The sequence below is a fragment of the Chionomys nivalis genome, chromosome 7, assembly GCF_950005125.1.
Source record: "Chionomys nivalis chromosome 7, mChiNiv1.1, whole genome shotgun sequence".
In the NCBI taxonomy this organism is placed as follows: Eukaryota; Metazoa; Chordata; class Mammalia; order Rodentia; family Cricetidae; genus Chionomys; species Chionomys nivalis.
In genome coordinates this window covers 12,411,467-12,423,913 of record NC_080092.1, presented here as the reverse complement: position 1 = coordinate 12,423,913, position 12,447 = coordinate 12,411,467, and the positions used below count along the sequence as shown (strand labels likewise).

At 56.0% G+C, this 12,447-nt stretch overlaps 1 protein-coding gene across 8 annotated transcripts in view; it reads left to right on the top strand.

Moving 5' to 3' along the window:
* Tsc2 (TSC complex subunit 2) overlaps positions 1-12,447 on the top strand; it is a 33,721-nt gene that overhangs the window by 20,918 nt on the left and 356 nt on the right. Inside the window, exons 22-41 of one of the 8 annotated variants that reach the window (XM_057776084.1) lie at positions 896-1,085; positions 1,411-1,504; positions 1,673-1,775; positions 1,984-2,078; positions 3,175-3,303; positions 4,566-4,727; positions 4,828-4,980; positions 5,067-5,179; positions 5,652-5,864; positions 6,553-6,756; positions 7,373-7,441; positions 8,451-8,578; positions 8,839-9,329; positions 9,541-9,616; positions 9,782-9,868; positions 10,496-10,682; positions 10,860-10,999; positions 11,967-12,045; positions 12,111-12,202; positions 12,287-12,385. In XM_057776084.1, the coding sequence (XP_057632067.1) occupies positions 896-1,085; positions 1,411-1,504; positions 1,673-1,775; positions 1,984-2,078; positions 3,175-3,303; positions 4,566-4,727; positions 4,828-4,980; positions 5,067-5,179; positions 5,652-5,864; positions 6,553-6,756; positions 7,373-7,441; positions 8,451-8,578; positions 8,839-9,329; positions 9,541-9,616; positions 9,782-9,868; positions 10,496-10,682; positions 10,860-10,999; positions 11,967-12,045; positions 12,111-12,202; positions 12,287-12,385 (2,904 nt within the window). Of the gene's footprint in view, positions 1-895; positions 1,086-1,410; positions 1,505-1,672; positions 1,776-1,983; positions 2,079-3,174; positions 3,304-4,562; positions 4,728-4,827; positions 4,981-5,066; positions 5,180-5,651; positions 5,865-6,552; positions 6,757-7,372; positions 7,442-8,450; positions 8,579-8,838; positions 9,330-9,540; positions 9,617-9,781; positions 9,869-10,495; positions 10,683-10,859; positions 11,000-11,966; positions 12,046-12,110; positions 12,203-12,286; positions 12,386-12,447 lie in introns of all 8 variants that reach the window. The other 7 variants (XM_057776083.1, XM_057776088.1, XM_057776087.1 and 4 more) reach the window with 7 other exon arrangements.

The following is a 12,447-nucleotide window of genomic DNA, read 5'->3' as shown; positions in this document are numbered from 1 at the left end:
TCTGTAAGCTGGTTGCTGGGCCAGGGGGAGGGCAGCTGAATCCCAGAAAACTTGTAAGTTTTCTGTAACTGAGGGCTTTGATATGGCCCTTGGCTGTGCCCATTGTCCTCATGTCCCCAGCAAGACCTCCCCTTCGAGGAATTCTCCTTGGCAGGTGCCCAGACCAGCTGTAGGAAGTGCGGCCGGCTGTCAGGACTCCTGGTACCCCTTCTTTTGTCCAGAGTCACAGCAGTGCCCTTTTCCTGCCACCTCTGTGTGTCCCCCAGGTTCTGTTCTGGTCAGGAGCCTGCTCACAGTCCCGGCGGCCTGGGGAGGCCTGTCTTTCCCTGAGCCCAGGTCCCTGACTGCAGCACAGTTGGGAACTGACGCTGGGACTTTATCCACAGGTCCATTTGAATGAAATATCCCCGTGCATTGTGCCAGAGGGCAACTGCCCAAGATGGGTCAAAGATCATGGAGGTTCTCTGAACCCAAAATATTTCTGAGGGCTGGCTTCAGGAAAGCAGAAATATTCTGGGGCATTAAAGCCCCAGTCTGTGGCCTGAGCTGTCATTTTGCTGTTGTCTTCTTAGAAGATACCAACCAGGAGGTACTTGCTACATCAGTTGGTGCTTCTCCTCAAGGCCAGTCCTTTGGGAGTCTCAGAATGATGGGGGTATGACCCCTGGATATGTGACTTCATTCTATTGGCCATAGGGTGGTACCATCTGTGACAATGACTGATTTAGGCATTGAGGGGCGCTTCTAAGACTTGCCCCTACTCTCCTCCAAGAACCATCTCAAAGCAGGCAAAAGAAGGAAACAAAACTTGGGGAAGGACCTGATATACCAGAGCAGCTGGGCCCTCCTGGGCAGGGGCTAAGATACCATGTATCTCATGTCTTACTTCCCTCAGCGTGAGATGGTTTACTGCTTGGAGCAAGGCCTCATCTACCGCTGTGCCAGCCAGTGCGTGGTGGCATTGGCCATCTGCAGCGTGGAGATGCCTGACATCATCATCAAGGCTCTGCCTGTCCTGGTAGTGAAGCTGACGCACATTTCCGCCACAGCCAGTATGGCCATCCCCCTCCTGGAGTTCCTGTCCAGTGAGTTTGTATGGTTTGCTTGTGGACACACCTGTACATGGGAGTCGTGGCCAGCTGTGTGGGAGTCGGGTCGTGCAGGCCATGGTCACATATCGCAGGCCGTGGTCATATAGGACAGGCCATGGGCTAGATTTGGTTAGGAAACACAGGCTGCTGTCCCTGGCCAGTGTGGAGAGCTGAGGCCCGGGCTGGAAGGTTATATTTTGATGGCTGTGGACAGTTGCCCTGACTTTAGAGACGAAGCCTAGGGTGCTGGTGCCAGTCAGCTGCAGCTGTGGTCCTTGTTGGCTGGCTGGGCCCCCTGATGGCTGTTCTTGTGCCACAGCTCTGGCCAGGCTGCCCCACCTCTACAGAAACTTCGCTGCAGAGCAGTATGCAAGTGTGTTTGCAATCTCCCTGCCATACACCAATCCCTCCAAGTAAGTCTGGTTGCCCTGGGTCCCCCTTCCCAGCCATGGCTCAGAAAGTCAGTCTGGGCTCCAAGCTCAAGAGTCTCCTGATGCCCTCCCGCCTCTGTTCTGAACTCTGAGCCCCATGACGTTTTCTCACTGATCCAAGAGGGGGTTAGAACTGTGCCTTCTCCCCAGGTTCAACCAGTACATCGTGTGCCTGGCCCACCATGTCATAGCCATGTGGTTCATCAGGTGCCGCCTGCCTTTCCGGAAGGATTTTGTCCCCTATATTACTAAGGTTAGCGCAGGGGCATGGATGGTGTGGGATGTTAGCACTAGACAGGACTGTGGGTGGAGGTGGGGACTGCTTGGAGCTCTGTGGCACCCAGGAGCTGGCTCTGCTGAGCCGCCTTTATTGCACTCAACCTGAGGCTGGCGTGGCTCGGAAAGAACTGATTTGCTTTCCCATGGTTCCTCTCACAGCTTATGTCTCCACCCCACTCCAGGGCCTGCGTTCCAATGTCCTCCTGTCTTTCGATGACACCCCTGAGAAGGACAGTTTCAGAGCACGGAGCACCAGTCTCAATGAGAGGCCCAAAAGGTTCGGGGTCTGCTGGGGCCTTTCCTGGTATCAAGTTGGGTGGGACCCTAGGCTGTGACCTCTAGGCTAGTGAACATGAGACTAGGAATGAGGGGGTGTCACCATGCATGGTGACCTGGGCCTAAAATGCCCTTGGGCAGGACCTGCAAAGGTTGCTAGAACCTCCCATTTCTAGGCTGGCTTGTAGTTTGCAGCCCCATGGGTCGTGTGTGCCGGCCTCCTGGCTTCTCTGGCGCAGGCTCACATAGTGTCATGTTGGAGATGAAGATGTATAGGGCTGGTTCTCACTGCACCGGAAGAGGAGGAAAAGGATGAATGATGGGAGCTGTGATTGGGCCTGGCAGGGAGAACCCAGAGACACGCACTGCTTGGCCCCACGGTCTCTGGTTAGCTCAGCTTTCAGCCCTTTCAGCCAGAGCCACCCCTCTTCGTCTGGAGCTTGCTCACCAGGGACACGCTCTTCACCATCACAGCCGCTTGTGCCGTATCTGAAAGCAGAGCTGTGCTAGTCCTCATTGTTCTGTTTGCACCTCATCGCCCTGCTGCCCTGCCTGCCCCGCTCCCTGCGGGCTGCCTCAGCTCTCCCGGGTGGGATACGGCACTTTCCAGTGCAGCCTGCACTTGAGCCCCACAGCCAGGGCTGAAGAACCGCAGTTTGGCTGGAGCCGCCTCCTCTCAGGGGCTCATGGGCCTTGCGTTGAGAACTAGCCTCTTTCCACAGTGAGTTCCAGGCCTGGCCGCGATGGCCTCTCTGTGGGGTAGGCAGGGGTATCTGGTCAGCATAGCCTGGAATCTGCCGTGCGGGGCGATCCACACACATTTAATTTGCACTAATGTCTTTTGTTTTGGTATCATGCGTGAAACCTTACATTTTCTCAGTCGCATTTACAAGCTGTATTTTTATGCATTTTTGTTTTCTGTTTCTTCCCCTGCTCACTGTCCTTTGGCATGGTTCTTTTGTTCATCTCACCCTCGGGACCTCTCCATCTTGACCCTGTGGCCTGGGACCTTTCCTCCTCACCCCTCCAATGGCTTGTTCTCCCATTCCCGGGAGCTGGGCTCTCTGGGGCTTGGGGCTTCCTTCCTCGCCCGGTAGTTTGAGGATAGCCAGAGCCCCCAAACAAGGCCTGAATAACTCTGCGCCTGTGAAAGAACTCAGAGAGAGCTGTGCAGCCGAGGCCTTCCGGTGCCGCAGCGTCAGTGTGTCTGAACATGTGGTCCGCAGGTAGTGGGGCTGTGTCGGGCGGGGGGCACAGACCCTGGAGCTTGGCCCCGTGAGCACCCGGGTGGTGGTGCATGGGGCTGCATGCATGGCCTCCTCGCCTGCTGGCGGCTCTCCGACCAGAGCTGGAGGACAACCTGGTCCCCGCCTGACAGAGCCTGGTGGCGAAGGGGAGGGAAGGTTGCATTCTGTCCAAGCCCTGTACTAGCACAGTTGGCTGCACAGCCTCCTCGGAGGTCACCGCCCGGGCCCTGACTAGAGAGCTAGGATGGCTTTTCTGAGAGGACTGGGAGGCTAGTGCCCACCCGGCAGGCCTCTACCTCAAAGACAGGGGACAAGAGCTTCCTAAGTCCCAGTTGCACTCGTGCAGGTTGGCGGACGCACACTCGTCTGAGTGTGGCATCACATTCTGTAGGGCAGAGTTCCTTCTCAGGCTTCATTCTAAGGGGAGCTAGAGGCTTTTGTATAGGACTCTGGTGTCGAGGCCAGACTGGGAGGGGAGGCTGTGAGCATCTTCCCGTGAATTTTGTCTGCACTAGTGATGTGCATCTTTCCCTCACCTGCAAGCCCTTTGTGGATGTGACTTCTACCGCCCTGAGATCCAACTCCTTGCTAGTGCCTGCCTTGGGCTTCCACCTCTGTGTGGCCTCTGGTAGCTGGGGGCAGTGAGGTGCTCAGTAGTATACCCCTCTCAACTTCTCTTTTCTGGCAGATTCCTTATCAGTAAAATGTGAGTGAAGAGCTATGGCACTGAGGTCAGAATCAGAGCTCCAAAGGCCTTCCTCTGATCCCTGGGGCGAGAGTGGACCTGGAGCAGCCATGCCGGTTCACTTTGCCCAAGTAATACACAGAGCCCAGCCACTCCCCGTCCATGACAGGAGGTGGCCCTGTGGGCAGAATGCAATCTTGCTCTGTCCTCCTGTGTTCTCTGAGTCTGCATGACTAAGCTGTGTGCTGCAGCCATGGCTAACTCCTGTGTGCTTTGGGGCAAGGGTGTTTTGGTCTCGCCAATCTCTCAGCTCTGCTCCAGCCAGAGGGCTTTGCTGTGAGGCACCTATCTCCCTTCTTCTCTGGGATGACATGGTCCACATGGCTTGTGAGGTTGTAGCTCTACTGGCCGCTGTACCCGGGGCCTGGTGGGCTTTCTGAGCAAGGCCATCTTGGCCAAGCATGCATTGAGCTTTGACTCCTGGTGGTAGGTGACTCAGCATGGTTCTTCTCTTAGCCCTGACCCCTGACCTGGGTATGGTTTCCTTCTCCAGCAGAATCCAGACATCCCTCACCAGCGCTAGCCTGGGGTCTGCGGATGAGAACTCTATGGCCCAGGCTGATGACAGCTTGAAGAATCTCCACTTGGAGCTCACAGAAACGTGTCTGGACATGATGGCCCGATACGTGTTCTCCAACTTCACTGCGGTCCCCAAGAGGTGTGCGCTGTACTACAGAACTGGGATGCTGAAGGTAGGAGGGGCAGGTGCTCTGGGCGCCTGAGGCCCTACTGAGCCGTGGACACTTCTGTTCTTTCAGGTCCCCCGTGGGAGAGTTCCTCCTGGCAGGGGGTCGGACCAAGACCTGGCTGGTTGGAAATAAGCTCGTCACCGTGACAACCAGCGTGGGAACCGGCACCCGGTCGTTGCTGGGCCTGGATTCAGGGGATCTGCAGGGTGGTCCAGAGCCAAGGTGATTGTCCTTTCCTTCTGTGTACACTGTGGTCCTGGAACCCCTGGGGATCGTGGTTGACTCTGTATGGGTGCTTACGTCCTTAGCTCTGATCCTGGGGTACATGTGAGGCAGACAAAGGAAGCACCAGCCAAACTGGAGTCGCAGTCTGGGCAGCAGGTGTCGCGGGGGGCCCGGGACCGGGTCCGCTCCATGTCAGGTCAGTTTTACCCCAGCCAGCTCCTGGCAGATGCCCTTTACCTCTCAGCTGCCTCTCAGCTGGGCCCAGTGCGCAGAAGGCCCCTGCAGCTGAAGGACTGCTGGCTGGCTTTATGACTGGCCACTTCCTGATGGCACGGTTGTCTCAGTCTGTGTGTAGAGGCATGACACTCAGTGGAGCAGGGCCCTGCAGCTGAAGGGCCTGAGTCCAGCTCACCCAGAGCTGTCTCTACCGGGACTGAATGAGTTGTGCTCCAGTGGGCAAGACTTGAGTCTCTTGCTGCTCTCAGCCCGGGAGGCCACCACCCTTAAAGGACCAGAACCAGGGGCTGGGGCTCTCCTACTCCAGCTTTCCTTGGGCATGGGCCAGGTACTTCCAGGCTGGCTGGACTCTGTGCCTAAGGATCTGCTCTGGGTTGGGGACTTTGTAGTGGGCAAGGGGTGGTTACCAGTTCTTAACTCCTTGTCTTTAGGGGGACATGGCCTTCGAGTTGGTGCCCTGGATACTCCAGCTCCCTATACCCCAGGTGGCCCTGCTCCCCTGGGACCACAGACCACACCAGCGGCAAAGCCTGAGAAGGCTTCTGTGGGAACCCAGCTTCCGAAAGCAGAGAAGACGAATCTGGCAGCTTATGTGCCTTTGCTGACCCAGGGCTGGGCTGAAATCTTGGTCCGTAGGCCCACAGGTACTGAGAAGGGAGGCAGACTGAAATCCCTAAGAGGGTGTCAGTGACCCTTCCCGGGCTGTAGACCCAGAACAGGCATAGGGTATTGAGGCGCTCACTCTGATGTTGGTCCTCAGAGGTGGTAGGTGGCCGGGGCACGTGCAAAGTACCCAACAGCGCAGCTCACCCTATAGAGGTGTAGTCTCCCCCTGTAGAGAGCAAAGATGAGACTAGATGTGGGCAGGACTGATTCCTTCTGAGGCCTCTCCTAGGCCTGCAAGTGGCTGCCTTTTCTCCTTGTCCTCATGGTTGAGCCCAAATCCTTAATTTGTGGACATCAGTCATTAGCCTGGGGCCCAGCCGTGTGATCTCACTTGGCCCCGTTTCCACATAGTCACATTCTGAGGACCTGGGTTAGATCTTAGCTTGCAACAGGGGCATGACAGTCACAGGAAGGCTTAATAAAGATCCCCAAGTCCAGGAACAGTCTGTAGGGGTGTGGTACAAGAAGAAGGACATAGCTCTGGGCTTCCAGGCTCTCTCAGGAGCCTCTGCCCTGATGTGTGTCTGAGCCTGGCCTGCCTGGCCTCAGTGTGCTCATCTAGAGCAGCAGAGGGTATGAGTGGGTATCGGTTGTTGGAGATGGTGCTAGGAGTTGGTGTGGCTCTGAGAAGTATGGCCTAAGGCTTGAAGTACTACCCGCCCCCAGGGAACACCAGCTGGCTGATGAGCTTGGAGAACCCGCTCAGCCCGTTCTCCTCGGACATCAACAACATGCCCCTGCAAGAGCTGTCCAATGCTCTTATGGCTGCTGAGCGCTTCAAGGAGCACCGGGACACGGCCCTGTACAAGTCCCTGTCAGTGCCAGCGGCTGGCACAGCCAAGCCACCTCCTCTTCCACGCTCTAACACAGGTGAGCACGGGAGCATGGGCAGTGCTGGACCCCAGATGCCTTGTCCAGTGGCAGCGTGGTTCCCTCTACTGAGGCCTCCCATGCATAATTTTCAGGGTCTTTTGGGGGAGATAGTAGGGTTCAAGTCCCTAAAGTTTAGGAGCAGGCTCATGCTTGCTGAAGAAGCCCACTTCCTTGGAAACGGGTACCTGCTGCCACCACCAGGATGCTACTGGAGTTAGCAGTGCCTGGGTGGAGCTGTCTGGAGCCTTTGCCAGCACTTCCATGATGGGCATGGCTCTGGGTGAGGAGGCACTGCGGACAGCTGAGCATCCCCCAGGCCTGGGGTGGGATGCCTGAGCCTGCCTGCCTGCCAACCCTGCCCGGCTAGGCCCTTGGATATGTGGCCGTAGATGGTACTTGGAGGCTGAGGACATCCGTGTGTCTGCAGCTGACCAGCACTGACCTCCCAAAGGCTGTGCATGCTATTTGGAGAGCTGGGAGCCCTGTGTGCCGGCCCTGGCCGCCGCTGGCCCTCCCCTCTCTCCTCTCCAGGCCCGGGGCTGTGCCCATCCTCTCTGCTCGGCCTTGTGCAGTCTCTGTCGCTGACGAGGCTACTCGCGTGGTTACCTTGCAGTGGCTTCTTTCTCCTCCCTGTACCAGTCCAGCTGCCAAGGACAGCTGCACAGGAGCGTTTCCTGGGCAGGTATTGGCGCATCCCTGTGAGGAAGCCATGTGGTCTGCAGAGTGCTGCTCTGCCTCATTGCCCCTCACCTGCTCACCCCTCCATGGCTGGCTGAGCCTCGCATCACCCAACATCTGTGTAGGACACCTGTGCTTAGCCCATGGGAACCCTTTGACATGTCCTGAGCAGAGCTCTGCTTGAGGTGTATGTGGCCTCTGGCTGACATGTTGGGTAGGTCCCCTTGATCCCTATGGGCAGCAGTTCTTGGGGTTGAGTCTGGCCCTGAGGCTCTACTGAGCTCTACTGACCTTTTCCTAGCTGATGATCTGACTGTCTGTGCATCTCCCTTTCATCAGCTAGCCAAGGACCTTGGTGACAAGGCCCTACCTCTTTGCCACTGGCTCTTAAAGGTTGCCCTGCAGATTCCCTCATGTGTAGAGGAGCCAGCTCTGGAGGGCAGTATGCACATGGCTGCTGGAGTGTGGGAGAGCTGGGGAGGGTGTCACAGGCTGTACTCACCCTTGATTGCTTCTTACCCACACCCTGCCCCACTGTTGGCCTGGGAAGTGCTGCTTGGGGACTTCATTCCTTCCTTCCCTCAAGTATCAGCCGCGAAGCCTCTGTCCACAAAGTAGGTTGCAAGTCTGCATATGGGGACATCCTGTTAGCTTCTCCCTCAGATCCAAAGTCCTGGAGAAACTAGGCCATTTTCCTTAGTCTCAGAGCAGGCTTTAGACATTGTACCCTCCCAAGCTGGAGCCCTTGAATGGTCCTGCTCTCCGACCTGCCTTGCTAGTGATGCAGGAGTGGGCAGAGCTGCTACTTGCATGGCCTGCAGGAGGCACTAGAGCCAGGGCTCCCCAGGCCTTCAGAGTCCATCTCCAGCCTGCTCCAGTGGCAGCCACAGGAAGAGGGTGGAAAGCTCTGCAGGGTGCTGCCCTTCCGGCAGGAAGAAACTGGTGTTCAGAGGCCTCATGAGCGTCTGGCCCTGCCCAGCACACAGCAAGCAGCCCTGTCTGTGTCCTCCCAGACTCTGCCGTGGTTCTCGAGGAAGGAAGTCCAGGAGAGGCTCATGTACCAGTGGAGCCCCCCGAGTTGGAGGATTTTGAGGCATTAGGTACAGACAGGCACTGCCAGCGTCCTGATACCTACAGCAGGGTGAGTGCCTTGGGAAGGCATGGGGCAGGGGATACAGCTTCCATCCAAGACTCATGCTCTGTATGAACTTGATGTGACCTTGATAGTTCCTCTCCTTGACAAAAACATGGCTACTTCTTCCTCCATGTCCCTGCTCAGGCCATCTGGGTCTCGCCCTCCCTCCCTCGGTCTGTGGGGCTCTTAGAAAACACAGCCCACCAGGAGCCTGGTGCTCGAGTGCTTGAGTTCCTAACAGCGTGTCCCCCAAACTGTCTTTGCAGTCGTCGTCAGCGTCTAGCCAGGAAGAAAAGTCCCAGCTGGAGGAGATGGCTGCCGGAGGCATCCCCATCGAGCGGGCCATTTCCTCTGAGGGGGCTCGGCCTGCCGTGGACCTCTCCTTCCAACCCTCACAGCCCCTGAGCAAGTCTAGCTCTTCTCCTGAGTTGCAGACCTTGCAAGACATCCTTGGAGACCTAGGGGACAAGGCTGACATTGGACGGCTGAGTCCTGAGTCTAAGATCCGGTCCCAGTCAGGGATCCTGGATGGGGAAGTGGCTACCTGGCCAGCCCCAGGTGAAGAAGGCCGTGTCACAGCCCCACCTGAAGGTCCCCTGCCTTCCAGTTCTCCCCGCTCTCCTAGTGGTCTCCGGCCCCGAGGCTATACCATCTCTGATTCAGCCCCATCACGAAGGGGCAAGAGGGTGGAGAGGGATACCTTCAAGAGCAGAGCTGCGGCCTCCAGTGCTGAGAAAGTGCCAGGCATTAACCCTAGGTAGGCACAAATCCCAAATTGCCACCAACTCCAATGAGTTTTTTCTCTTGGCTGCAGCTCCCATACATGCCTGGGCAGAATAGGCATGCATGGAGAATCTTATGTCTTCCCCAAGGCTGGTAGGAGCCATGAGGGTGGGTTCTTGGCCACGGCGTTTAGGTCCTGACATTCTGCAGGTCCGGCCCTGCCCTGACCAGTGCCTTCTCTACAGCTTTGTGTTCCTACAGCTCTACCACTCACCCTTTTTTGGTGATGAGTCCAATAAGCCCATCCTGCTGCCCAATGAGGTAGGCCTGCCTTCCGTCTCCACTGTAGGGTGGGTCACAAGAGGGTCTGTGTTCTATGTGGGTGGAGTCAATCATCTTGGGAACAGGTGCTTTGTTTATCTGGGTTGGTGGCTGGTGGCAGGGTAGTCTCTGCCCTGAACTCACATAGGCTCTGTGTGACTACAGTCCTTCGAGCGGTCAGTGCAGCTCCTTGACCAGATCCCGTCCTATGACACCCACAAAATTGCTGTCCTGTATGTGGGAGAAGGCCAGGTAAGGCCCTGGGCCAGCATAGAATCATCTGGTCTCAGTATTGGGTCTAGTGTCTCCTGCCTCCAAGTTCGTTGATGCTCTGGAGCCCTGGGAGTGTGTTGAGCCCTGACCCAGGGGTACAGCTATGTAATGACAGCCCAACATGTTGGTATGCAGAGCTGTGAGGACTACAGGGTGCATACGTGGGATAGCAGACTACTGAGGTCCTGGGTTGAGCAATTGAGTGAATGTAGCTAAGTGGCAGGAGGCAGAGGGACATCATGGACAATCTCAGCCCAGTGATGGACATGAACTATATTTTTCTCTGCATGAGGTGGGGACCCTGTAAAGGGGTCCCCATAATGTCAGCATTTTCAAAGTATGCCTCTGGCTGCTGTTTAGAGTGATGATGATGTTAGGTGATGACCAAGTGAGAGGAACAGGCTTGGGTTTGGTTGCAGGGTTGCTGAGCAGTGCCAGGGTTCTGGGGTGGAGGAGGGAGGTCAGGTGACACAGTGCACATGAACTGGACAGCTATAAGCATGAAGGACTGAGTAGGGGAGGGTTATGACCACCCTGGCTTTCCATCAGTGATGATGGTAAACTTGCTTGTTAAGCTGGAGCTACTCTATCTGGATTTCTCCACAGAGCAACAGTGAGCTGGCCATCCTGTCAAATGAGCACGGCTCCTACAGGTACACGGAGTTTCTGACAGGCCTGGGCCGGCTCATCGAGCTCAAGGATTGCCAGCCAGACAAGGTGTACTTGGGAGGACTAGATGTGTGTGGTGAGGACGGCCAGTTCACCTACTGCTGGCATGATGACATTATGCAAGGTGTGTACTGCTCTAGGCTGGCCTGTTTCCAGCGCTGGGAGAGGCACAAAGAGGTGCTGGAAAAAACCAGGAAATTTGGAGGCATACAGAGGTCTTAGCCTGGGCCTCAGGCCCAGCGTAAGACCCAGCATAAGATGTGATGTCTTGGCACTCAGCCCAGTGTCACCCACCCTACAGCTGTTTTCCACATTGCCACCCTGATGCCCACCAAGGATGTGGACAAGCACCGCTGTGACAAGAAACGGCACCTGGGCAATGATTTTGTTTCTATCATCTACAATGATTCTGGTGAGGACTTCAAGCTGGGCACTATCAAGGTAAGTAGGATCTCCGTGTGCTGGATACCCAGGCAATGACTGAGTTCTGCCACCTACACCACCCAGACTGAGCAGCAGCCCAGGCCATCTTTAAATATGTTTGCTGGTGTATCTTGAAGTGCCCTAAGAGGGGAGTCTCTCTTGGGAGCTTGTTGTCAGGGACACAGGAGACATGATCCCAAAGCCGGTTTCTTCCTCTGTAGGATGAGCTGTGCCCTTCATGAGGAGTAGCTAGGTGAACATGTACCTGGTGAGGGTGTACAGTGCGCAGTGGAGTGTCCACTTGGAGTGGCTTCTAAGGGTCCTTGCTGTGCAAATTTCAGCACCTTTGGGTCAGCGCTAGCGTCACCTGTGAACTTAGGATTTGTGGGCATCAGAATGTCAGAGAGAGCCTGGTACAGCCCAGCTGGCAAGTCTGAATGAAGCACAGACAGTACCAGAAGCCATAGAGGATACAGCAGGGCCTTAGGGAGGTGATCTGGGTGACTATGGTCCTTGTGAATGTCTGGTGAGACTGTCCATGGCAGCTGCTTTCAGGACGAGTGAGGGGAGATGAGGCAAGACTCTGAGAAAAGCCAGTACAACTCACTGAGAAGGGGCACACGGGCAGTGCCACCTTGAGAACAGACTCAGAGTTAATATGGCAGCGTGGAAGCCGGGTCTGGAAGTTCTTTGTATGGACTGTGTGTGTGTGTGTATGGGGGAGTTCTATGTGTATGGACTATGTATGTGTGTGTGTGTATGGGGAGTTCTGTGTATGGACTACGTGTGTGTGTGTGTATTGCAAGGTAGGTTGTATACTGTAAGCAAATCTGTGTTGGGGCCCACATGCAGAGTAGATTGCATTTAGCCAGAGATGAAGACAAAAGCAGATGGCTAAATGCTGCCTGCTGAGGTGACACAGCAGTGAAGCAGGGTGGCCTTCAGCACAAGCTGGTGCCAAGATGACTTTCCTCTTGTCTGGCAGGGCCAATTCAACTTTGTCCATGTGATCATCACACCGCTGGACTACAAATGTAACCTGTTGACCCTGCAGTGCAGGAAAGGTGAGGCCCAGGCTGGGTAGGGTAGTGGTTGGCCTGAGTCAGGTATGAGCACTGTGTCTCCACAGATATGGAAGGCCTTGTGGACACCAGCGTGGCCAAGATAGTATCTGACCGAAACCTATCCTTCGTGGCCCGACAGATGGCCCTACATGCAAATGTGAGTGGTAGCTGCCACCTAGGGCCAAGCAGGTGTGTGGGTGCTCCTGGATGGGAATTCACCATCCTGCTTTGGGTTCCCCAGATGGCCTCTCAGGTACACCACAGCCGCTCCAACCCGACTGACATCTATCCCTCCAAGTGGATTGCCAGGCTCCGCCACATTAAGCGTCTCCGCCACCGGGTAAGGAAGACAGGGCTTCAGAGATGTAATGGCTGAAATCTGGTGGGGACAGAACTTCTGGG